General features: G+C 40.8%; 2 protein-coding genes across 2 annotated transcripts; one reads left to right on the top strand and one right to left on the bottom strand. All coding sequences in view use genetic code 11, as the record gives it.

Annotated features, from left to right (window-relative positions):
• Positions 1–6,202: 6,202 nt before the first annotated feature.
• On the bottom strand, positions 6,203–9,805 carry EGR_04602 (hypothetical protein; the record flags this gene model as incomplete). The annotated part of the gene is made up of 4 exons (XM_024493851.1): positions 6,203–6,381; positions 7,192–7,351; positions 9,034–9,167; positions 9,694–9,805. 4 exons carry the CDS (start codon positions 9,803–9,805, stop codon positions 6,203–6,205), a joined length of 585 nt encoding a protein of 194 aa, XP_024351779.1.
• Positions 9,806–14,616: 4,811 nt separating this feature from the next.
• EGR_04601 (Mannosyl-oligosaccharide alpha-1,2-mannosidase) lies at positions 14,617–24,278 on the top strand (the record flags this gene model as incomplete). Its single annotated transcript, XM_024493850.1, has 10 exons — positions 14,617–14,666; positions 15,495–15,594; positions 16,245–16,541; positions 17,089–17,307; positions 19,905–19,985; positions 20,527–20,621; positions 21,345–21,468; positions 23,004–23,328; positions 23,409–23,686; positions 24,057–24,278. 10 exons carry the CDS (start codon positions 14,617–14,619, stop codon positions 24,276–24,278), a joined length of 1,791 nt encoding a protein of 596 aa, XP_024351778.1.
• Positions 24,279–26,475: the final 2,197 nt, after the last annotated feature.

The raw sequence follows: 26,475 nt of genomic DNA, 5'->3' as shown, positions 1-26,475 counted from the left end.
TTTGTATCACACGAGAATAAATCGCAATCAATGGTGATTTTAAATAAAAATGGGCTACATTGCCACTTCAAGCGCATTTGTTTAAGCGGTTTAAAGGACGTGCTTAAAGGAAAGTAGGTCATTAAACAAGGTAATTGTCTTTTGCTTAGATTTGAATTTGTGCACATTTCCTTATACCCACAAGTCACGGTGAGGGTGGGGCAAAACACACCAAAATGAGGAGGTGGCATCAGTTACTCAATTAGTCGAGACAACCGCATGATGTGTCAACGAAGGGATCACAATGCTTTAGCCTTAGTTGCTTCTTCCATAGTAGCCAGGAGTATGTTGATATTCATGAGCCTTAATAAACGCGTCAGTGGTTATGGCGTTTAACACGTCCACAGAAGGTGGGTTGCTGTGGTTAGTTAACTTGAAGGAAGGTTGCTAAAGATTGGGGAGAGTGGTCGAAAAAACGCTCCCAGAATTGACTCACTTTGGCATCTTTTGAGGTAGCGAGTGCCATTAGGCGCAGTAGAAGACCAGACGGGGACTGTAGAGGGACTACATAATGATGATAATTATTTATAATATACTCACTGCTATGAATAGCTGGGCAGTGATGTCCCAAATTATATGAAATTAGAAGGGAAATCAAAGAGACCAAAACCAACTGCCGGAAGTAATGCAGGGGATGATCATTCGATGGATCAAGGAAGACTTTAGTGAATTTTTAAAGGTGGTGGGCATGTTTGAACCGATGTTAACAAAATAAAATGGCTAATTTCCCTTTAGTTTAATAATATGGCCATAAAATGTTCATGATTGTCAATTGTTATAGTTCCTAACATGAATAGCAAATCATATGAGTAAGTGACGCGCGTCAAGACTTCTCTGAAGACGAAAGAAGATATAACACTAGGACAGGATATACATGTCAAAGTAAAGATGGAGTAAAGGGCTACCAGCCATGCCTTTTAGCGCCTGCATCACCGAAACGATTAGTTAACCAAATATCCAACCCATTGCATAGTTCTCTCTATTTTGAACGCCGTCCGCAGCGCTCCCTCTGGTCAACCTCCCGAGCCGGCCATCATAACGTAGTCGGTGGCGTGAGAAAACCGACCGCACCAGTCATCGAATTTGCGTGCAAATGAGGAAATACTTGACCACAACGTCATCCATCCACCAGATCTGGACTTTTGGCCGGTGCTGGAAGAGAAAATGTGCTGACCATCTGTTCACTGGCCCAAAAGCAGGGTCAATTAGTAGAAGACGGTGTTTGAAATAGTTTCATGGGGTGAGGTTTTGTGTCTGTTCCTCCTTGCCATTTTGTTTCTTCTTCAGTGCTGCCCAGCTATACCTATCTGGATTCTCTTTAGGTAGTAACAAAGTGGAGGAAATATCACGTGTTCGCCTAATTACCAACCTCATATAGGTACAGTTGACAGATTCGTAGTGTTCCTACACAAGACGGGATCGGAGCGATTACCATTATCACCAAAGTAGCGTGCCGAAACTTCCCTAAAGCCAAAAGAAGACATTGTACTAAAGTAGGGTGTATATTATTGATGTCGGATGAGCTGAGCCCAGAGGCCATGGCGCCAAGTGGAAGTAAGGTGGACGTGTCCGTTAGTACGCGCGTAACCAAAACGAAGAGTTAAACCAACGACCTAGGTATTACGAAGGCACCAATTAATGTCCAAAATCCTGTAGCCCGAACTAATTCTACTGTTCACCGCATTTCTCACTAAAATAATTTTACGGTTTTTTTACGGTTTTGAATTAATATTATTCTGAAATGGCGCCAGACTGGCTGTAGGAAGGCAGCAAGTCTAACTTTCTGTGAATAAGAGTCCCGTTTTAGAACCCATTGTCTATTTGACCGAGGAGCATATATTCGTTTGCAAAATAGTGTTTCTTGCTTGAAATTGATCAAGAATTAATGCAACTTTTGTGTAGTGCATTAAAAGAGGGTGGCGCATACGCAAATTTTTAATTAATCCCAAATTTTTTCACTTTTTCTGCTTCTCTCTCTTTTTTGTTGTGGTCCAAGGGGACCTTAATTAAGATCATGCTTCACCACCTAACTAACTGGCTGTTACAAAAGCGGCTGGCCTGCCACTTCCAACAATTCAATCAGAAGATTCGGTAGCATCGCCCTGACATTAATGGGTATGCTTCATAGACTCTATTTGGGCGTTCCCTGTAGACTGAAATTCCATCTTTCACTTAAAGAGTGCGTGAAACACTCGTTCTTGGCTGGTTACACACTCCCCCAAGATAATATCTAGCGAAAGATTTGCGTTGGCAACAATGTAAAAACGTGTCTCATTGAGACAGTATGTACACATCAGGGATGGTATGCGAAGTGTGGCCTTTTAAAAATTAAACACAAATAAATGCACCGTGGGGGGCTTCTACGCATGAGACCGATACCCCAGCATTGATTCAAAGGCTAAAAATGACATTCTTCAGACAACGAAATTTGCATAGCTACCTTGTGGAATTGGTAATTCGTGAGCCACTTGAAATTTCATCATCTCATTAGGGAAACAGCTTCAGTTATTGCATTCAACTACGGAGTCTTAAAGCCCCACTTTGAGGTTGAAGCTATTTTTCCCTCACTTTGCCAAGTCCATCTGTGATTTAGGGCAAAACTTACGATTTTTTCAGTTCAAAAAATGGAATGCGCTTATTTTAATTATACCTACCCATCCGCACTGACTGTAAATGAGAATTCACTCAACCAGTAAAACAGCCAAGTGGATGTGATGTGGCCCTTTCGAGTCAGTGCGTAAAGCCTTCCCCCACAAAACTTGCTTCAAGGATATTTTCCAGCTGTAAACTAATATTTTATGCACACAATTTTCCACTCTACTTGACTTGATGTGAGTTGGATGGTTATAGAAAAATAAAATGCTACGATTTGCCAATCCTATACTCTATGCCGGCTGGGTAGACCCTACGGCTACTGAAGTGATTAGCCTCGAACTGCCGAGGACATGTGCGGTGGAATTAAAGGGGACTTTGAATCCCATTAGACGGTGTGGATTTCTACTTTCTTTGGACTAAATAATCAGGATCCGCGCAACGTGTTTTAGTGAAGAGTACAATGAGTCTTTACATAGGTAGAAAATTTTAAAATCAAAGGTAATAGGTAGCATTTTAATGCATAAAATGTGGAGAAATACACCTACACTAGATGGATAGGCTCTAAAAGTGGTGCCCAAGTGTACCCGATTTGCACAAAGAATAAGCAAATAAAGACGGGAGAATTGACTTGACGCCAGTGATGAAGAATACCTAATCCATGTTGTTATGAACGGTCAGTTTACTTAGAAAATGTGACGAAGTTTTAAGTGCATGAAATTTTCCTGTAGTAGAGACACTAATCCTCGAAATTTTGAATTCTGAGCTTAGAGGCTTTTGAGGGTTAGGTATTTAATAGAACTGCTTACCTGTTTGTTGGTATGTAACGCATTTCATCAAAATGAGATTTTATTAGCACGTTGGCGGTCAGTTTTGCTGACATGTGACGTTCGGACTTTTTATATGAGCCCATACGTCACACAAATGTGACACATTGAAATTAACTCGAGCTACTCTGGTTACTCATATTAAGATGGTAAATAATGCCAGTGTAAATGGACTTAAAGGCTATTTCGATCTTATTTGAGTTTTCGAGATCGAATTTAAGCGGCGAGTGTATGATTGGAGTTGCAAGTATCGCACAAATGTTGTTCATATCTCAAACCACTAAATTTAAATGGCGAAAAACTAACAATGTCTGTGTGCTATGCAAATTAGTAAAGGGGTACATGAATAACATTCTACGAGCTTTCACACAACTACAAGACTATAACTTATCCGGATCTTTGTGCACTCTAATTTTAAGGTATATGCTTACTACAAACATATCAAAACTTTCGGCTATTCTGCTTTTGATGTTCAAGTCTTTCCCTTTTCATCAAAACCTAACCTTCTGGAAGTAGCTTGCGCTTTGCTGACACTTCCTTTGACCACGAGGTCATCACGGGGTCGTTAGTACACGAGAGTAACTATCTTTATGACATATATGGAGCTCCGAATGACGGCAACAGAAACATGTGTCTCGAAGTTTTGGTCTTCTCTGATCTTCTGGCAGGGATCGCAATGCGTCCACAGTAAACACTGTCCCTCTTTATTCGTACTCGTACATTACTGCTATTTCAAAACGGCTCTACTTTCCTAAATACTGTACTATTTGTTTTCCTCGATCTTAAGAGTTCTCTTTTGATGTCACTTAGTTGGCATAACCTTTAAAGATGTGCCATTTGATGCGCTTTTAAATACATCTTTACATCCAGTGTACTAGTGCAGGATAATCTACCCTTGGTGCAAAATTGTAAGTAATTTCACAGAAGTAATTAAGCGGAAATCATATCAGCTTTGGAGTACACTGTAATTATTTGCACTGACTGCCAACCAAAACATCATACCACCTTATTAGAAGCAGCCTCAAAACGTTTGAAGCTTTTGCAGTAGTGCCTAGCTCAAACTCATCCCGTTGTACGGGTTCATTTTTGAACACCAAAAATGCCAGCTCCATATATAGGAGACACCAATTACTGCAGTAATATGGCAGAAATGTAGCTATTCTTTAAAACAGTCGATTTAGCACCTCATTATCAAGGGTTAATGATACTAGGTTTTGTATTACCACAGTGCTTTTCTATTATAAGCGTTAGATTAGCTCAAGGTAAGTTTGTTAACTTGTTTTGAGGCACTCTGTCCCCCACAACCCGTCAACTTCCAACTTCACCCTTTCGTCACTCTTTTTTTGATTTAGGCTACATTCAATCCACATCAAAACTGGGTAGCAGCTTAAACTGTCCAATGACTGTCACAGCGGCACCACTTATGCCTGTTATAAATGTAAAATTTTCAAAAATAAGGATGTCATTTTGTCCACCGTTTAAACATGCGACTGCACAACTCTTCGGTCTTTACATATACTTAAAATGGTTAGATAAAGGTGTAGGAAAAATAAAGTATTTTACTGTTTTTTTATGGGTATTTAATCACAGATAAAGTGGCTTTGATAGAATTCACTTATGCTGATAAAATATTTGACAAGTAAGAGTTTAATCAGCACTAAAAAAAATATTATAATAAGTGTTTTTAGATGTCTTCCTATAGTCCACAGTGTCAAAAAGTAGACAGCGTATCATTTGAGACACCGTGTGCTTGGCGCTTTGCCCCAGCCTAGCAGTGATCTCCTTCCTTGACGTATTGGATGCCTGAATGACGCTCCAAGGGAATTTCACTTGTTTGTGGCTAAATAACCAGACCGCCTCATTTTGATTTCGTTTTATATGCGGCCTAAATTCAAACTATTAATATCTAGCTACGAACGCCTGCAACTGTATCATCCTTTATAGGGACGTTGTCGTACAGGGATGAAATAATCTTGTACCAACAAATGTGGGTAATTAGTAATCGCAAGAAAAGACATTATCCGAAGGTCGTCACTTTTATCCATGCACTTACCTAAAAGAAAAATTCAATCCTTCTTCGCTTCACTTTCAACCCGTTCAACACGTTCCAGGCGTGTTAGGCTATTTCCTAGCGGTTTAAATTTTCCCAAAAAGAAAGAGATTTAGAACAAGACTTATGTTCCAATATGGAATCAGTAGAAATTGTAAACAGGAAGGCCTTTAAATATTTCATCGGCATTAATAACCTTTACTTCTCAAAGGAATTGCAAATAAATTTAAACGGAATAAATATGTGAGATGCCTTAGTTACACAACATTTCCAAGCCTGACAACTCTACTTATATGCGTTCAGTAGCATTGCATGAGGAGAGATTCACAAATGCCATGCACTTTTTGCATGAATTCTCGTAATACCTTTGCTGAAATCTATTCTGAAGAAAAAGACTTCAACCTTTTTGAACTTGCTAATAAATGGGTGTAGCAATCTGTTTTTTTTTAGTTTTTTGGCATGTAATTTTCAAATTTTAAACTTATTGGTTTAAGTGTACATAAAAGCGAACATTGTCCTTTACACGTACAGCAATTGAAGTTGCAGTTGGTCTTGGTTAGTGTCAGGTCATACGCAAAGCCTACTTCAACACTCTCACAACGCCGTGGATGTGAGAAGATGCAAAAATTGTTTGCTAAAAATGACACGAAGCAGGCAGAATAATACGTCCGCAGCATTTCGGCCACAATGACTGCTATTGAGCGCAGGCGACTGTTCCTAGCAGTGAAATGAAAACTAACAAAAGACTGTATTTTTGTGAGGGTGAAGAAAGAAAGGTGAAGGTGAACTCCTCGCCTCTTTCTTGTTCTCCAAGAAAGGCAATTTCAAATGGTACTTGAACCACTTTGCCGTGAATTTTTACTGAACTTAGACCTGCAATAGGAAAAAGTATGTCCTTTAGAAGCATGCTGACTAACTATGTAAGACCCGAGTTGTCGCAGTGTTGATTGCAACAACAGCAATTCTTACAATATTAATCGTGATTTTTTGTTAAAAACAACCGCTCCGTTTGGGAAACTCTTGAGGTAGCAATCAACTACGCTGTAGTCCTTCAAGAAGAAACAAAGTGTAGGCCGATCGCACGTGCGTGCAGTCCTTCATCATTAATCATTCCGTGACAAAAGTTTTGTTTATCCCCTATTTATGGCATCTAATAGACATAGTATTATCCACTGTCGTAATGCTGACATACTAAGTTAGCTCGGTAAGGTAGCACAGATAAACGTACTTAACTAATTGCTAGGACCGCTTCAGAGCAACTTGCTTCATTTTTTAAAAATGAAAAGCAAAGATTGCACCCACATAAAGACCCTTTCAAAGTGCATTCGTAACCCCCACAGTTTCATTAAGTATGGACTCATTTATCGCTGCGGAAATTCATTTGTTGTAGGGTCTTGAAGTATCACCATTTCTACAATTTATTCAACATTTTCTCGGATTATCATCCCTCTTCAAAGAGATCTTGCTGGGCGTCAGAAACCGACCCAAATAAGTTTCAACTAATCTGCTCTCTTGCTACCTTCCGTTTCTGATGACTTCCAGGAAATCTAAGACTACATTTTACTAACAAAACACCGATTAGTAACTTAATGGCACTAGTGACTTGAACGTCTACAATAAATGCTTAACTGAGAATTTATTTGCCTCCTTAAACAGTTTCCGATCTGTTACCTCAAGACTTACTTCCAGTCCACTTCAGCTGAACTCCTCCCTGCCCTGAAACCGCACTTTCTTCAACATTAAAAACACCTTCGACTTTGGCTGGACCAAAGTAGGCAACGCATTTGGGAAGCTGTAGAGGTAAAGTTTTTATGATCAAGAATTCTGAAGCCAGTTTGACAATCTAATACAGAAGTGTAAACCTACAGAGGATGAGAAGTATGGAACAGCAATTTGAACAGGTCGCGATATCGTGTAGTTGTCTTCGATGGTAAGCACGGGGGGTGTCGTGTAGAGAATACGTCTTCCTCGTCCAGGGTACCGTCCTGACAACACAAATTAAACGTTATTAAGGCAGGCAGTGGGCAAGCCTTTTATGTAAACTGCTTGTTTTTAGTCCTAATTACTGTTATTTTCGCCTTCAAATTTCCCATTAGAATGCCTCACATGTTTTCAAATTAAGTAGTACTTACTTTATAGCTTCCTATACTAAGTAAAGCACTTACGACGAGATATCACTAAAATAGGACCAGACCCCTAAACTGCTGATTATTATTTCCATTTATAGCTCGTAACGTAACGTTAGGTAACAAAGATTCCAACAAGGTTTACCAAGTTAAGGAAAATAAACCGCTTCTTGGCTACAAAACTAATTTGTCTTTTAGATAAGCGTGCCAACATTCCTGCTCATAAGTAGGACGAAGTAGTGGATACAATTCAAGGGAAATAAATTCCTAGAACCACTTTCCTTACCTACCTTGGCTCATCCTATGAATCAAGAGCGTAGCATCCATCTTTCCTTTCGAGAGGACGAGGCGAGTCACATCTTTCTTGTTGAAATCCCCACTTATTCTAATAAAGGTCGTTCCTGTTCAAAAAATAAAGCAAAACGATTACTGACTCGTTTAAACTAACTGAAAGCGGTCCGATCCTATATGTATGGGTGTCTATTTGCTAAGGCCTTCTCAAAGCTAAGGATTTCGGACGAATGTATTGAAGTATCCACTTCATTGAATCCCACGGTTTACTGGTTGAACACAGTCCCTTGCTCGAAACCTGCTGAACATGCTACAGACCTTCATCCTTTCTAAACGGATTGGTAAAAACTACTAGATGAATTTTGTTGGCTATTGGGAATAGGTAGAATCTTTCATTTTTTTAAAACAGAGTAAGCGCAATTTTAAGTGTAATTCCACTTTTTGTGATCCATATCAATTTCATTAGCTGGCCTATACATCCTCGTGACAATCCACGATCCATTTGAATGTTTACTTGAAATTCGAAATCCCCAACTGTGGCATTTGCTTGTGCCACTTTTGCCGCAAAGGGTAAGGCAAGTGCACTTTTGTTGCCTGGGGCAATTAATCACTGGTCGACTGCAGCCAAGGCAATGTTGACAAAATAGTCAAATAAGTTCCAACACTACTTTTTGGTGAAAGCTACTTAGGATTTCTGGCATTTAGAATATTTGAATACGATAATAAAGTTAATTGAGCCCACTGTTTGACGATGCTTTCGCTCATCTTTAACGACAAGTAGACATGGGCAGAGTGATGGTTTGATAACAACAATAGACTCGATTTGGCAACTTCCAGCACTCTAGTGGACCCTCCAAAATGCATAAGAATAGCAACAAGGCCTCATATCACTTTACCTGAGTAATTGTGACAGACGTTGTAATTAGGATGGCAAAATGGGTCGTGAGGCGGGTTAGAAGCCTTTGGGACGAAAAATGAAAAAAAGTACAGAATCGAAGCTTAATTACACAATTTTGGGGCTACTCGTTGGAGGGGGTAAATTACTCACTTGGATACCAAAATCTAACCCTCGTTCAACCCGCACATAATCACCGATTGCTGCCCTTACTTTGCATCTTCTGTCATTACACTGAAGATCTTCATTGGCACTAAAATAAGGTTGAAAGGAGTACCAAAGTTTCTTGTAAAATATTTGCATGATCAGATTTACTAAATGTAGAAATCGGATGGATCTGAGGTTTCCTAGAATTTAGAGAAGGCCAATTAAGTCATAAAAATTTATGAAGTAGCTGCAGAATTTTAATCTCGAGATCATAAATAACCACCGCATCCTTCTTACATTACCTAAACCATACGCGATTTCCCTACTTCAGTACTATGCCGAGTTTTTGGGAAACTAGAGACCGTAGTAAGTGGGAGGTAGGCCTGTGGTCGCTTACTAAACTGTTCCAACTACAACAACTCTCTTCTCCTATGTGAGTTATTAAATCAAACTGAACGGCGGCAGATGCGAGAATCGACGTAGTCCCTTCTCATTTTCTCGTGTTTTCGCCACCTTATTGCGATGAAACTACGACATTTTCGAATTGTTAGAATGAGCTCTCTTCCTTGCTCTGAATGGCCTTTTCGCATTTGCATTCTAGATGAATTAGCCATTATTTCGCCTAGTCGAGGCAACATTGGAATGAGATAAAGGTCTAATCCGTCCATTTTATCCATTATTAAGACACTAAATGCGTATTCGTCAATTTGACATAAGAAGACTTACTTGGAATGCACTTTGATTCAGCCTTTACATGCAAAAGTGGGAGCCAGTACATCTTACTTGTTGTCATTTTTGACAAATCAACAGTCCGTCCCTGATCGGAATTGCAAAACATTCTCACGTTTTTTAAATTGAAGCAAGTTTAAAGTGACACCAAACTAGCTGAGCTCATTTGATATCCCTTCTGCTCAAGTCAAACTCATTCAGACCTGCGAATTTCCTGATAATCAGGATTTCGTTCTTGTCACGATTTGCTAATCGTGCGTTCATCACCAAATCCTAGCGGCAATGGTGCCATTAACAGTGCCATTTCGTCTCCCTCTTCACTTCTGGTCTAAGTGATTGGAGTCGTACAAACTCCAGTCCTGTTTCATACAACTTACCCAAGTAGTTACATTGCCTTTCAAAGTGGAATCAAGCTGGCAAAATCTAGCACGAGTTTTGCTATTTATGAGGACGCACAGTATAGCCCATTTTCAAAAATGTTTAAGAGAGGTTAAAATCAACTCCCAAACACACAAATATTTGTTTTTCGTGCGTCAGGTCTACAGACTTCGCTCCACTTAAAGCATGTGAAAAATAAACCGACGTACGCAGATGATAAACTGGTTTGTACTCGAGGTAGTCATTTAGAGCCTTCACACTGATATTCAAATTTATATGCCGTAGAAATCTCCTTCTAAGGTATAAAAATTCACATTTTCGAAAATTGTAAAAAAGTTTTTAGTTACATTGGTGATTAAACATCTATGGCCTCGTGTCTGCAAGGTACTGTCCATTCAAATGCAAATTATCGTAAGAACTTACATGAATCTGCCGTAGATTTGCTCAAAGTAAATGAGGATGCCTAAGAAAAAAGGCCAAAGAAAAACACCTTTTATTACTGCATTTGTTAAATGGGGGTCTGCTGCCATCATGCAGCACTTACAGGAAACCGCTGCCACCACATAAACAAGACTGCCCACCATGCTGATCTACGAGTGTACATCCAACGCCAACTGTTGACTTTGGTAAATTTTCCACAATATTTGCACCTATGTGTGTGTGTGTGTGTGTGTGCACACCATAAGGATGACGTGTCGCCGGGGCGAGGTGGCCATCCTGTGATTGGTGGAAAACGCGCGGTCAATCGACAATCTTGCCGATATGGCTAGCGGCCTGTGGATTACAGAAGTTTTTATTTTGCCAAACGGTAGGGCCTGTAGAGGACTGTACCAAGATGATTAATTAATGTTGACATCTACCATCAGGCCTCGCTGCCTGACCTGCATTTAATGTTCCCCATTTCCGGACTAGCCAGAAGTCGGAGTTATGTGGAGGAGCGCGTGCCATCTTTCCGACGCACTTATTCGGAATGGGAATGTAGCGCTACTCAACTTAAAGTAGTGATGCCATTGTATTCCCCCTAAACCTCGAATATGTGTGCCCACTTTGCGGTCACGTAATGAGAAGTGGAAAGAGAAGATCTATTCACAAGTATCCCACTGTCCTGCGTACCTTTCCGAGTGCTGTATATAAACGGCTTCAACGTTGCAGCATAAGAAAAGAAATTTAATTATCTATTCTACCCTTCACGTATATTTTTTACTTGTAGCACCATTTGTGTTGGGGTATAGCTTCAATTGCCCCATCGATACTTTGGACAAACAGTAGTCAACATAATGTCATGGTGCTGGGTGGGCGATTTGTGCCGCCGCTTGTCCTCACGTCCTGCACCGTGTGCAGACCCCATGTATTGCGTGTGCGTGGCATATGTTTCCCGGTCCGCTTGCGGCTGAAACAGGCTGAGAAAATTGCAAGCAAATGCCCATATTTTCCTTGTGGTAAGCACAGATGTTCGACATCGTTTAACACCACACTTTTACGAAAAGACCCACGAGAGGACTTTAAAAAATCCAGAAATTGTCATGTTACTGGGATGTATTTCATTTAAGTAGAATTCTTGGGGCTTTAAGCACCGCACTTCACTTGTCTTAGAGCGTCTAACTAGAGGATGGATCTACTGAATTTAGCCTGTGGGTGTAGCTTCCTCTCCGAATACATTGGCACAAATTCAAACTGACAGTTCTGTTAACAAGAAATTACAAACATCAGCTGCATTTGTAAAGAATGGAAAAAAGCATTTAGGTTTTAAGCAAAAACCTTCCAATTATTGCAGCGACCCTAGTCCTACCCGAGGACCTAATGAGGCACATCGAAGAGGAAAGGGTTTGCTAATATTTAACAAAAGGCATTTCCCTCTTGTTAATGTGAATCACTCGCCAGACAGGAGCGCAAGTGAAACCTAAAATTAGCATTTTAGGTAGACTTCTCCTTAATTCATTTGTAGGTCTACATTCTCTAGATTTTGGTGGATTTCTGACTGGAGGTTGGTTTAGATAGAAATTATAAATGCTAAACTGCAATGTATGTATTCCGAATGCTTATCACATTCATCCCCAGAAGCAGTAGGAGGGTGGGGAGGTTCGTGCCCTCAAGTGATGATACTGAGCCCTGCCTGTCGCAAATACAAAAGTCAGTTCTTTAATTGGCTAAGATCCGGCCTTGATTCATTACCGACCACCAGCTCCATGTTGTGGTTAATGGAGGAAGTTGGGGTGGCGGCAGTGACAGATCTATGATGAGTCGCCTCAAATTGAGCCCTCCGCACTTGGTGCCCACTTGTTTTGATGCTCAGATGTAGCAATCAGCCAAACACATCGAGATTTTGCTCAAATGTCTGGGTAGCTAGTGTCTTACTGCTGTCACCAATGTGACGTCCTGAGACAAGCCTCCGCACGTAGTACAAAACACTGGATTGGAAAAATCTCCTTTTTAATATAGGAAAAGGTTGAGGCGCTAGAAACACAGAAAAGTTTGACCTACAACATTGCTACTAAGTATTACGCGCTAGGGTAGCATGACTTACTGGTATGAATGCAAAAAAGTATCCTGGAGCATTTGCGACATTGGCACAAGAGGAGTCATATTTTAACTTAAAAACAGGGCGCCTTACGCAGTGGTCCACTTTGTCACGAGATGGCCTTGCGTGAACACAGTAGAGCCTATGCTGTCCGGTAACCGGAGCGCCTTGTTAAGCAAAAATTGGACAAACTTTCATCTTCCTGCTAGCATTTAGACGGTGGTACCTGGAGAAGTTTCCAAATAGCATCGGGCCTGCATGAAAGTGCACATAAGCACGCCCCAATGTTGAATTACGGCGTTTGAGTAAATTTCATGCTTAGGATTTGGTTTTAGGTCTTCTTTAAATGGATTTTTTTACAAAAGGAGCAAAACACTGTAATTTAAGAGAAAAACAGTATTAGCCTAACTGTAGCATCCCGAGACTTTTCTGAAGACAAAAGAAGACATAATACTCGGGCAGAGTATATATATTCTCTATAGAGAAGGCACCAGAGCTACTAGCATGGCTCGAAGACCAGCCAACTCGGCATGGTACAATGGTCAAGTCAAAAGTCGCTCTTTACCAAAACCAAAGGTTAAATTATTACGTTATTAAACTATCAGAACACGTCCACAAAAATAATTAAGTCGGTCGTGAACAAAAGAAAGGGTTTGGAAACAAATGTATGGCAAAATTCCTGAATAGATATTAAAACCTTTTTACACAACGCACTCAAACTGCAGTCAACTTCCCTCATTTTGCAAGGCAAATGACGCATCGAATTTTTAATTTTTACGTGCTGCTATTAAAGAGAAATAAAACCTAACTATGCATTGTAAATGGGAGCTGCTTTTGCACATCTTGCGATTGCCAGTCCACCGACACCTATTAATAAGGCAACTTACCTGTAGTACGATAGTGGTTTATCCCTCGGTTTTGGTGAGGCGCCACTTAGGTACTTTCCATTAGCCCCCTTGTACCCAGCTGGGTGGGCTGGCCTTTTGGGCCATGCCAATAGTCCAGACACCTTCTCCGTGCTGAATATATATTCTGCCCGAGTATTTCATCTTCTTTCGTCTTTAGGGAGTCTCGAGACGCTACATACCACTTGCCACTGATGTGATAGCAGTTGGCCAGTGAAGAAGCCAGTCCTTGATTCAAAATGAATTATTATGCTAATCTCCCCATAAGTTGGCTTTTTTTTACCAGTTTCTGCAATAAAGGACTGAAAAACTCAAAAATTTGTAGAGTTAAAAAAGGTGGGTGAATCGCAAACGGAGCTGTGTGGTAATAATTATTGGTTCTACAATAGCATGTAGGTTTGCACTTGTAGTGTGAACTCACACATTCCATTATTTGTTTGCTTCAGTACTTCATTACTGTGCTGCATATAGTAACACGGCTGTTTCTAAAATCGCCGATTTTTTTCTAAAGTAAATCCCTTTTATAGCACCGGCTAGTCGACACAAATGCGACTAAACCGTGTAAGAAATTTTGGGATTGCTACATTAAGTAATGCTACATCTGAATATGGCAACAACCATGGTTACACCATTGTAATACGGTGGTTGCTTAACCCTCAGTTTTGGTGAAGAGCGACTTTTGACATGACCATTGTACCACGCCGAGTGAAATGGCCTTCGGGCTATGCCAATAGTCCTAGTACCTTCTTTTTGCCGAATATATGTATTATGTCCGAGTGTTATATCTACTTTCATCTTCAGGGAGGTCTTGGGGAGCTGTACTATATTTGGCTCCTGAGTTAGGTAAAGCAAGAATGCTTAAAAATATAGGGTTAGACGTAGTGTCTGCAAGTCAACAGTGGTATTCCAATAGATTTTTCTACGGTTACACCGATTTAAATCAAAGTTATCGGAAGGAATAGTACATGTTATAGACAAAGTTCTACTGCGCCTAGTATTTTCAAACCCAAATTTATTGAATTGCTAAAAAAGGCCTTGATTGCTCCAAGATGGGACATGCGAATACTTTCATCAATTTTTCTTATAGTCGATCAAATAAAATCTGTCTGTTCAATCGCTATGTTCCAGCCTCTCCCCAAGGTCGTTGTTCGGTTGTCATCCTCCTTGGGGTAATCCGACAGCATGTAATTTGTTTTGTGGTGCATATTTTTAAGATTTCGCTTAAGTGCGCTTAGGCGCTTGTTTTACTGATGCATTTCATTTAATTTTCATGCTTTCGGGCTGTTCTCTATCTCAGGTAACCCATTTTCACTTTTCCTTCGAAATACCGATCACTCACAAGATTGTATGCCTCTTTTCGCATCATATCTTATTGCACCATATCGTATTATTCCGGTTGTTACATCACGGGGTTTCACTCATTCGTGTTATTTGGTTCAACAAAAGAGCTTGAGTTTTTCTATACGGCTAATTGATAATCTTAAAACAAATAGTGGAACGGTTTTATGGGTGAGATAGTGACCGCTCATAAAACAATGATTAGTGTACCTTTGTTTACATTCACTTCAGTTTTTCAATCCAAAATTCTGAGCAGGAATGCCTATTTTGTGAGAAACTTCAGCAATAAAATTATGCAGGAAACCTCATAGGCAAGCATAAACGCCAGCCATAATATGGAAATTTAACAGAAGAATGATAAGGTCAATGAATTTGCGCTTATATATACGTGCCGGCTTGTGCAGTGCTTTTGAGATACTAAGAATCGTCTGCTTCATCATCATCATTTTAGCTAGAATTGCTCAGCCACTGGCACTGCAATTAATCAAATAAGTTGCCCGTTTGTGCATGACCACATGTCAAATATCGCAGAGTAACCCTTGATGTCTTCTAGTTACCGCCGATCAATTGCCCTTTTAATCCTTACTTCAGGCGTTGTAAGGCAAAAACGCTGTCTTATTTAGAAGAAGTTCATTTATTGTGTCATTATTTTCTTTAAGGCGCATTTCCTTTCGCCGACTTAAGCCGAACCGAATTCTCTCCGTCGCAGCTGTCTTGTTCACTGTTCTGCTTGGGTTTTCATACCTGAACAATTTCTGTGTAAGTTACCTTGTTTTTGACCACAATTACAAAAACCGAATTCATCGCCTACTTCACTTGCCTTGGATGGATTTGATCTTTCCCTGTATGTATTAACAATTTTATAATCTCTACATCACTCATAGTGCCCATACCACGCCAGTTAAGTGCTTTGTGAAATAGTATTTTCTGTTTTATCTCTCATCCTCCGTGTCATGTAAACTCCACCTATCCCTTTCTGTCAATTATTGTCTAACCCTAAATAGTCTTTATTCATGAGGGAATGCACAATCTTTCAAATTCTGTAAATTGTGGCTTTTTAACCTCCTCTTATTGCTTCGGCTACATATAGGATTTGGCAAAATCGAAAAACAACTGCTTGTCGTCAGCTCTTTACCTGTTTTCGATTCTCTAATGGAGCCTATAGCATCCTGGAAAGTGGACAGTCATCGGGGTATAGGTAATTGCCGTCAGTCTAGTCTACTTATTATTTGCGAGTATGGAATCAAGATAACCTTCTGATGCGAATTGTAGCAATGTAATGTAGCGCGTGGACATTGCGCACGTATACGGGGGTTACGTGGTACCTTCCCTATGGTCGCTTACGCTAACCAGTAACTTCAGCTGTGTACAGAATTGAATAGAGATGCGTTTATTTTCGCCTCCTCTAGCTCATATGCACACCCAAGGAAGGTATTGGGCGTCTTTCCGACGGTATCTCCGTTAAGGTGCGTGCAATTCAGGAGGTGGTAAATCCCCCAGAAGTACCACCGGCGTATGATGCGGGACAAGCAGCCTATTTAGACAACTTTGAAATCCCTGACCTCATCCCGGGAGCGGACGGCTTCATCGCTCCTCCGAGTCGAATCGTCAAACTACCCGAGGTGACGATTGAAGAGATCCGCGGTCCTTCAAAAGTATCCCTTCAAGACTTTAATGCGTCCGAAAAGAGGAAGAAAATTAGGGAAGTGAGTGCTGTATTACATCGAAGGCCTTCTGTTCAAGCGTAATTTTTAGCGACGATGGAATTTTTGCTATCCATGGCTCGAGGAATCTGTAGAAAATATAATAAATTTCTATAATTCTGTTTTAGGAAGACTTTTTGAACTTGTTAATCTCTACTTCAAAATGAAATGTAAATCATAATTCCAGCATGATTTCGTCTGAAGAACACAAGGTTTGACGTTAAAAATGATGTGGTCTTGACGCACGGAATAATTTAGAATTCACGTATTTAATAACCTTTTCAAGGATCTTCCCTTTAATGATGTGGATAGGCCTGAGGACTCGAGTACAATGTTCAATTACTTAAATCAATGCTCAACGAATTTGAAAGCCCGTTTAAACGTCTCCTCTTTCTGTCTTCCCTTGTCTTAACTCGAATTTCTTAAAATATGATACGTGTTTGATACATCTCCGAAAAGGAATGCAAAATATTTACATCACAGGGTGTGTTCAACCCATTTACGTGTCTGCAAGCAAGCCCTGTGAAATGCGCTCACTCTTTTTTCTCAGATGACCAAGCATGCCTGGTCCAACTACGTGAAGTACGCCTGGGGTCACAATGAGCTCAGGCCCTTGTCGAAAACTTTCCATGATACGGATATCCTAGGCCGTGTTCCTCTCGGTGCTACCATCGTCGATTCCATCGACACGCTCTATATCATGGGTCTGGAGGAAGAGTATAAACAGGCAGCTGATTGGATTCGGGGCAAACTCGACTTCTCTAATGCGGTGAGTGAAATACGCTTTTCGCAAGATACCATTTGAATGTGGTCCTTTTAAACCCTGAACATTGTCAAAATAGATTGATCATTGTTTAGGTCATTTCCGGGTATAAGGGGTTCTTACCCGGCTCTTTACTTCTGCTATATTTGTTTTTTTACAATTTCACATCATTTCTACTGTCTTTGAGCATATACTGTTTAAAAAATGCTTTAGCAGTAAAACGTACACCAGATATGCGCATTTACTTTTATTGGTTTCGTCACCTACCCTTGCCTACGAATTTCAAAATTTTTGGACAGTTTAGAGGTCTCAAAACTGCATAATTCGCTTAAATTCGAGGTAGTTATTTCGCAGATTGCCTCATATTTTGGTTGTTTGTATCGGTGAATTTTGAACAGTTAGGCGGTCGTATTTTTCCAACTAGGAACTGTATTTGCCTGCACCTTTCCGGATCAAAATTATTTAAATGACTAGACTTTTTTGCAGGTGAAGATGCTAAGCCCTCCCACTTCTTCTTAACAATGATTACTCTGGCATGTCCGATTCTCTGTATCTCGGTAATGCGGTGGTACCTTAATGGAATGTACGGGAAGGAGGAAGAAAGACTTCATTTTGGTAGTCCGTAATCGGGTGTATGGTTTTGATCAAGATTCTCTCACTGCCAACACAGTTCTTTAGCCCTCTACTAATATCCAAAAGCCGTTAAACTCAACCGGTTCACAATACTTTCACAGCACGGACAGATGTCATGCGGGGCAGAGCGCTTCCATATCAAAATCATTTAGGGTGTGTGATGGAGATTTGTCGCCTTTTATTTTATAGGCTGAGTTATCCAAAACTTTTTTTCTTAACCAATGAGTGCTCTTGACTCACAGGTGTTTGCCACTTCAAAAACCTTCCAGGTGGTGAGAACATGTCGTACGTGCTTGTATGGTAACAAAGGAAAACTCTATACATCCCGTGTCTGCTTACACTGAACGCCCAGTCAGGAGAAAGTGATATTTACATGTTCATTGCACGTGCTTGAAACCTAGTCGGAACTAAAAATTGCTACTGAATGGATGGCTCCAGATGTCACCTAGTCAATACTCTTAGCTTGCCTACCACACTTACGTCCACCTCATTTGTGTGGCTGTGGCGTTTATAGGGGTGCACGGGGAAGCATTTCTTCGGTTTTTTTGCGCAGAAACTGGATTATTTGTAGTCCGGTAATATTTTATGAAAGCCTTATTTGATGGCTTCAGCCTGCACTCTTTTATCGCAAGGATGGCTTTCGCTATGTACTTTGTAAAATGGGTGTAATCCATCGTTGATCGCACAATCTCGGTGACGAAAGTCTACCGTTGTTCCCTCCCCGTAATCCTTATTCAGTACTCTTCCCCCTGCTACTAACGGCTCTAATCTTGATGAAATGCAACCTTTGTCCCCTTCTTTTTTGTAAAAGTTATTAACACAGAAGTGGTTGTGATTTTGCGCCTAGTTTGAACGTAACACGTTTATCATTATTCAACTTATATGTGATCTCCCGATTTCTCCAACTCAACTTGGGGTCTAAGTGTGTGACCTACGTTCTTTATCAGGTTATGCTAACTGGTTACACAGAGTTATGGCACCAGCCGATTACTTAAATTCAAGAATCAGCGAAGTAGGTTGTGGAACGTTTTTGGTTTGAGAAGCGTCACAACTTTAAACAGAGCACTAAAACATGGTGGCCATTTTTAATTTGAGACCGAGATAGCGGGTGTTTTAAGCACCAGATGGAGGTACTGTTTCAAAATTGATCTATACAAGAAAAGCTGGTTGCGTTTTTACCGCTGACTCACTCTAGCCTGCAAGTTGAATCAAATGATCTTAACAACAAGCAGTGTTGTTTGTTTTCTTTTCGTTGAGTGGGACTAATGCAATCTCTATCACCATCCACGCTGCCCTCTTTGATTAAAAGAAATGTTGAATTTAGTTCTTTCTCTTCATTTGCACGACCTCTTTTGGCATACAATTTTGATGCCGTGGAATTCTGGCGTATTTCGCCATATTCTTCAGTGCAATTGCTGTTTGTACCATAAGGCATAGTTTCGTATGAAGACAAAAAACTACACTGCTTAAACAACAATCTGAAGATACTTGAACTTCTTTTGTGCTACCAATCCAAGGTTGATTGATAATTAGGCCTTCCTCTGGGCTGCAATGCTACTTTTTTTGATTCCACTTCTCTTCATAACCGCTCAATCTCACTTTATGCATCACATGGTAATACTTAATTCCCTTAAACAAGTGGAATCAACTTATTCACCAAATTCCGAGGAAGCGTTTATTTTTTCGCCATCTTCAAGATGATTTGCTTAAAAAGAACTTCTAAATTCTTGTCGACAGCTTCACAGCCTACTCTCACATTTAGCCACACTTCCTGCCTAGGTGAATTTACCTGGAAAACAGAAACCCCATCGTCAAACATTTTTGCACGGTCTTTTTTTCCAGCCGAGCTGAGGCGAAAATACTTCGCCGTATTGTTTTGCAGTTGGTGGCATTCCTTATTCTGTAAGCGTAAGGTCGCACCACGTTTATTGCAGGATACAAATTAAGAACTTTTCCATTTTCTGGTCTAGCCAACTGAGGTTTCGGTGTTTGAAGTCACAATCCGGTTCGTTGGTGGCCTCTTGAGCATTTATTCAATGACGAGAGATAAAGTGAGTGCTGATATTGTTCCTGAGTCATATCACCACTTTCCCCTTAATGCGAATTTGAATCTCGCTCTTGTTTTAAATGGGTAGTAGTACCCCTTGTTACCTGCCACCGCCAAGTTTAGCACGGTTCGCTCTTCTATTCAAGAAGGCATATCGCTATCAATTCGTCTTCGAGTGTGCTATTTTATACACAGATTTGAATGTCATACGTCTGCTGACACCTTTGAAATTAATAAGCAACTAGCATTGCCACTTTTATTGCAAAAATAGACCTATTGAATAAAACTAGTGTTTGTTTTGCAAACCAAGAATGTCTGTGAATCCACTTAGATGCCTTGCCAAATCCCACAGTCATGAATTAGCGAGTTAATTCATCATCTGGTCCTTCTTGTTGACCGGATGGGGCAGTAAATAAGTGTCATATTTTATGCGTGAAATGGAACAAGTGTTTTCTTACCTTGCTCCAGTGATTTGTCACTTTTGTGTGTGCTTGTGTCTTTTGTGGTGTGACCTTGACTTGCCGGCATTTCGGGTACCTTGACAGGCTTTTCTTGATCGCTCGGTTTCCATTCTAAACAACTTGCTACCCGCGTTCGATGAAAAAACCGGTCTTCCAGCCTCCCTGTTCAACCTTCGGACGTCAGTCATTTTCTTTCCGTTTATTTGTTTACACTGTTATTATAGTTATGCAAAAGGTATAAAAATAGTAGTGGAAAATACTCAAACACCTTCAACACGATCGTTGACAATATCACATGTATCACGTATGTCACAAACAAATTGGTTGAGTTTAAAGGACTAAAATAAACGTAGATTTATCTTTATCTGTGCATAATTGCCTTTTTTTCTAGTTTTTGAGCAATTCACTTTCGAATGGAGCAATTAACCGTGGTGATCTGTTTTTCCCCGACACTGAGAGCACTAGTGTTACAAAATTGGCAAGAGCATCGCAGCACCGATCGCCGAATGTATGGATAGGCTATAAAGAATATTTCATAAGTAGTTTGATTCGAAATTAGTCGTAGTTTATGTCAGTATTTGTTCTCTGTTGACTCATTCAGTTTGGACAGAATGGTCAAGTGTTACTGCGTTAGATGAACTGTTATTTGGGGTCAAGTCGGTTCTGTGCACTGCAAATCTGGTTGTGCATCTCTAAAATTTTTCTCAAAACCCTGCCGAAGGCGCGTGACCCGACTTTAGGTGCTCAGAAACATCAAAAGATGCACGAGTGATACTAACAAGCAAGTCCACCCACTGGCTCTCATTTCAATCTGCCCCATTTTAAGTCGGGCGTGCTCAATTGTGTACTCAGTAGCTGTAAATTTGTATTATTAATTTGCATTTTTGGTTTCCTTCATGCAGCAAGAATCGTCGCAACTACAATTGGGCGAGCAACAAGTGTCATATTCTCTCCGAGATTGGAACACTCCATATGGAATTCCAATTCGTCTCTGAGCTCACTGGTGATCCCAAGTACAGTAAGATAGTATGTCAACATTCGGCTCTGTTTTCTTGTGCGACTCAATTCCCCAGGCTTCCTAAATTCAGGCATCGTCAGGGAAATTTGCGGGTGATTGGGTGCTCTAATCGCTGTTAAATAGAGCTAGGAAGAACTGATCAACGCTAGAGTTACATTCGAAAAGAAATCTTACTGCTTTGGAAAATTCTTTTATGTAAGCCTATTTTGGAACTACTTTTCTAGCCTTTATCCATTTCGTTACCTCTAAAACTTGTCAACGAAGGATCTCGTCGTGAATTTCTACTTTTTTTAATCAAAAGAGCATATGTAAAACCCATTTTTGTCATTGTGATGAGCATGCGTATCATTGTTAATACGATAGGGTTGGGTTGCACCGTCTTATAACTACAAACAACCCATCTTCGATATCCGTAGACCACGTGTAAGTAGCCTCCAAAAATAGATACATTTGCTGCTTTCTATCCGAAGTTATTGCTTACATGTTGTAATGTTCGAAAGAATACGCCTACATGTGCCCACTGCAACGCAAAAACCATGCCGTGACGACAGGAAGCATGGCGACAAAAAACATTCTAGAATGACCTCATCTTGTTCCAGAAAATGTTTTCTGTGCATTTACACCCCGGGGCCATGCCATGCTTATCACATGTCTTGCGGCCATGCAGCCTCGAATACACACCTATGGTGTGGCTGCCGTATCAGTCTATTTTTTCACTTCACTTGACGTTTCCATTTATTCAGTCGTGATGTGGAAGGCTGTTTTATTGTCCATCAATAATGTTACCACATAATTCATACATGACCGAAAGTGGCTTTTGCAGAACTTAATTGTGCATCTTCAGATTCTATGTGATCAATTTCCCCTAACTCTTTTTCACATTATGACTCTGGGGCTTTAGCTAATGTGATTTCGAGTGAATCACTTCAGGGTAATTGGGATCTCTTTTCTTACTCCAAGCGCTTTTTTGTCATTATTTGCAAACCATGCAGGTGAGGGCTAGAGCGGATTCGGATATATTTGAGACCATAATGCGGTAAATATCGGGTTTTCAAGTCCTTGGTTGTCTATCAAACTTTTTTCGAGATCTACTGTTAATTTATATTAAAATGTTAATGCAGATATTCCCAAGGGTATGCATTTACCTCCCTTTCCTTTCGTGGTTTTTCATAATTTATTAACCATATAATACTGTTTTATACTCCTTAAGTGGATGATTCGTAGTCCAGGAAAGCTACGACTTTCTCGCAGGTGGCCTGCTACACGTATTCCCCTTTATTTCTCCTAATCAGTCGCCTTTTAGTTAAGATTATGGCGATTTAAGTGAGACATTGACATAATTGTTCCCTCTGCAGTAACTCGTACGAGGTTGCTTTCATTATCCCACCCCTATGCCACTTTTTGAAGGTAATGATATTTAAAGCACTCGTAATAGCTTATATTTCACAAACCAGTCTCAGTTATTGTACTTAAGTCAAATTATCCATCTGCCTGTAATCGGAACAGCCTAGGTTAGTTTTTTTCCTTGGCTTTGGTCGGTTAGGTTCACCGAATTAGAGACTACATAGATGCAGCCTCCAAGGTCTCTGGCAATCAATTTCGCACCCATGTGAGCGCCCAGCAAGAGGTCTTCTGCAACCGCCGAGTGACACTCTCCGGCGAGGGCGACTCCTTTTTCGAGTACCTCCTCAAGGAGTGGATCCGCACCGGACATGCTGATACCAAGGCTCGCGAGCTCTACGACCGCTCGTTGGAGTCCTTCGAACACCTCGGTATGCTTCGCACCAGCAAGGCAGGCAGTTTCTACGTCACTGATTCGCAGCACGGCTCGCCCGGTAACACTATGGATCATCTCGCCTGTTTCGCTGGTAGGTGATGGTTTCGGGAACCGTACTCTCAATCCGTATTTCCCACCCCTATCTAATCCTCCGACTTGAACACAACCCAGGTGGGATGTTCGCCCTGGGTGCAGCAAAGCGGGACGCGAGCGACATGTGGTTCCTTCGTGGCAAACAGCTGACGGAGACTTGTCACAAGTCCTACGCTCAAACGGAGACAAACTTGGGACCCGAATCCTTTCGCTTCACCAACACCTTAGACGCGGTAGGAGTATCCACCAATGAAAAACACTACTTCCTTCGACCCGAGACAGTAGAGTCGTACTTCTACATGTGGCGGTTCACCCATGATAATGTGTACCGCGAATATGCTTGGGACGTTGTTCAGGTGCGCGTTTGCCGATTAAGAGGTTTTGGAACCTCCTTCTTTCTTGCATTTTTGCTTTTTTTGGTATTTTGTCTTTACAAAAAAGTCTTTGGCTGCTAAGTCGCTTTTATTCCCACCTACGTAGTACGCGTGTTTACATGACCAATAATTTTCCCTGGAATGGTACACTTGGTTTGCACTAGAAACATCCTAGTCCAATCGGGGTGGGCATATAACTGCAGTTGGAGTCTGTGTTGGGAAATAGATGCAATCTTGGTTCCTTCGTTTCTCTTTCTCTTGCCATCAAAAGTCTAGATTTGGCTTGAAAGTCACTCCTAGACTAGAGACCTCTTAACGGCGTAGTCTCACTATTGTCGCTATCGTGATCTAGGCCCTTGAGAAGCACTGTCGTTCGGAGGGCGGTTTCTCGGGTCTGAAGGACGTAACAAGTGTAACCCCAACTCAGGATGACGTGCAGCAGAGCTTCTTCCTAGCCGAAACACTAAAATACCTCTACCTAATCTTCTGCGATGATTCGGTGCTGCCACTAAACCGATGGGTCTTCAACACTGAGGGTCATCCCTTCCCTATCATGTCGAGGTCGACTGCATGAACCCTCTGAGCATGTCTGTATGTGTCTGTGTCTGTACAAGCGCACACTCTTTCACTGTTACATCTTTTTTTGTAATTTTCTTTTATCCTCTCCCTACTCCTCCTCCAGCGTACCTGTTCATTTCTTTGGCTGGCGTCGAATAAGCCCCACTATGCAACTGGTCAACTGATAGATGAATATGTTTGAACTTAGAATTGGGCTGCCGTTCTACTATGCCTCCAAAAAGTATCCCAGAGCATTTTTTTCAAGCTCTTAGTTGATTATGATGCAAACTTCAGTTCTTCAAGCTAGTCAATAGTTGTGCGATTTCATAGCATAATTTAGATTTGCGTGAAAGCTCTACTCTGGTTCGTTCGTTTCTTGAAATGAGAGTCAATTGGCAATACCAACCGCTTTGCTGCGAAAGCCATTCCAATGCAAACGTTTTTCTTGCTTAATTATTGCCTTCTTAGGGATACATTCCATAGGTCAGTTACATTTTATTTCGGGCTTGTCATTTTTTGACCTACAAGTGCTCTAATCGACCATCATTCAATTGTAATTATGCAGATATGTGGTGAATTTTTCCCTCTAGAGGCGAAATCGAGGAGTTTCGGAGGCGTATTTAGGTTAATTACAATAACAACCCCAGAAAACATACCCGTTAGTTATGGAGGTTTTTTTGCGGAACTTGATTCCCCCTGAACATTCTAGAATTGTCCTTGATTCACACCCTCCTTGAGGCCTCCTCATTGACCAACATAAAGTGAAAATTAGCTCTGTGCATCTATAATCACGTAAGGTCAAGGCCGTTTAAAATACTACAAGTACGTGAGAGTGAGAAGAATTCATGAACCACTATGCATGTATCTTTTTCTAGTTGTACATGCGTTGACGCTACTAAAGATCCAGTTTTTCTGACTTCTTATTTCTTGAATGCCTCGGTTGGGATCTCGATAGCGTCTATGTTCACTCAAATGGGCACCAGTATGTGGCGTGAATAAATGCATTTCCTAGAGGAGGAAGTACGTATTCCGCATTTTGTATCAAAAGGTGTGTTGCTCCCAGTTAATCCGTTGGATGAATCATTAACACTGCTCCTTCGGGTGATTAAAGAGTAGCATGGAATTCGTGGAAGGAAGGGTGTCTAATTTTTTCCCCAGAATTCCTTAATATACATTAGTGTGCCCTGTTAATAGTGCGACCAACCTGGAAAAAGGCTAGTTTTGGATGTAGGAGATCGCAGCGATTGAAAGGACAGCTGTTGCTGTATGCATTCGTTTTGTCGCGCTCCATCAATCTAGATCTACGCCAGCTTCCCTCAGAGGCGTTGTAAGAAGCAGGAGCTAGTGTAGAATGTTATTGTAAACGTTTAAAAGGGCCAGTGGGTTACAATTACAAACGGAGCGCTCAGCTCGACACCACAGAGAACAATGAGATGGCAAATTTAAACAGGTAAATATCACCTGCTTGACGTACCGTCTTTTAGCCAATTCCAGCAACCAAGCATTTTATTGCTTCAGATGCCGCGAAATTTTCCAAAACAGCAGATGATTTAGGAAAAGAGTATGAGTTTAGATGTCAAAGTGCTCGCTGACGTGGATCTTAAAGTACTTCATTTTCAGGTAGGAAATGGTCCCATTGTTTTCCAATGCCAACTGTGCGCAAGAGTCTGAACAACCGTAAATAGCACTTATGAATGTCAGGCATTTTCGTAGTAGTACCAAGTGAAGCCAGTGGTATAGGCACACGGGGTTAACTAGAAGGCGCCATTTTTGCCTAGTTATTCGTAGATCAGGCGGCAAAACAATGCGCACACACAATCCTCCCTGGAAGTAGAGCATTCGTGCACTGCATTTCGACTGATATTATATCTGCATCGAACTGCATGCCCATGTACAAAAACGTCTTAATTGCTGAGACAATAGACACGACTTTGTTTTGCCTCGAATCAGGGCAAGTGTCTCCGTACCCAGCTTGAATGGTTGGCGATTATATTCTACTCATGAGTTATTTGTAATATCCTCCTGTCAAATCTGGATATCTTTTCCTACGAAAATTGTGAATTTCATTGAGCCGTAAAATACGTAGAGTACTGTTCCACTTAAACGGTTTCGTAATACTCGTCATCGTGTTTTAACCTTTCAAATCCTTCATTAGATGAAGAAAATTCTTTGTTCGAGGGCACGTACTGGTATGTAGTGAGCGATGCAATTAA

The sequence above is a fragment of the Echinococcus granulosus genome (assembly GCF_000524195.1).
Source record: "Echinococcus granulosus chromosome Unknown EG_S00029, whole genome shotgun sequence".
Classification (NCBI taxonomy): domain Eukaryota; kingdom Metazoa; phylum Platyhelminthes; class Cestoda; order Cyclophyllidea; family Taeniidae; genus Echinococcus; species Echinococcus granulosus.
Note: the sequence above shows the minus strand (reverse complement) of the source record. Positions and strands in the feature narration are given on the sequence as shown.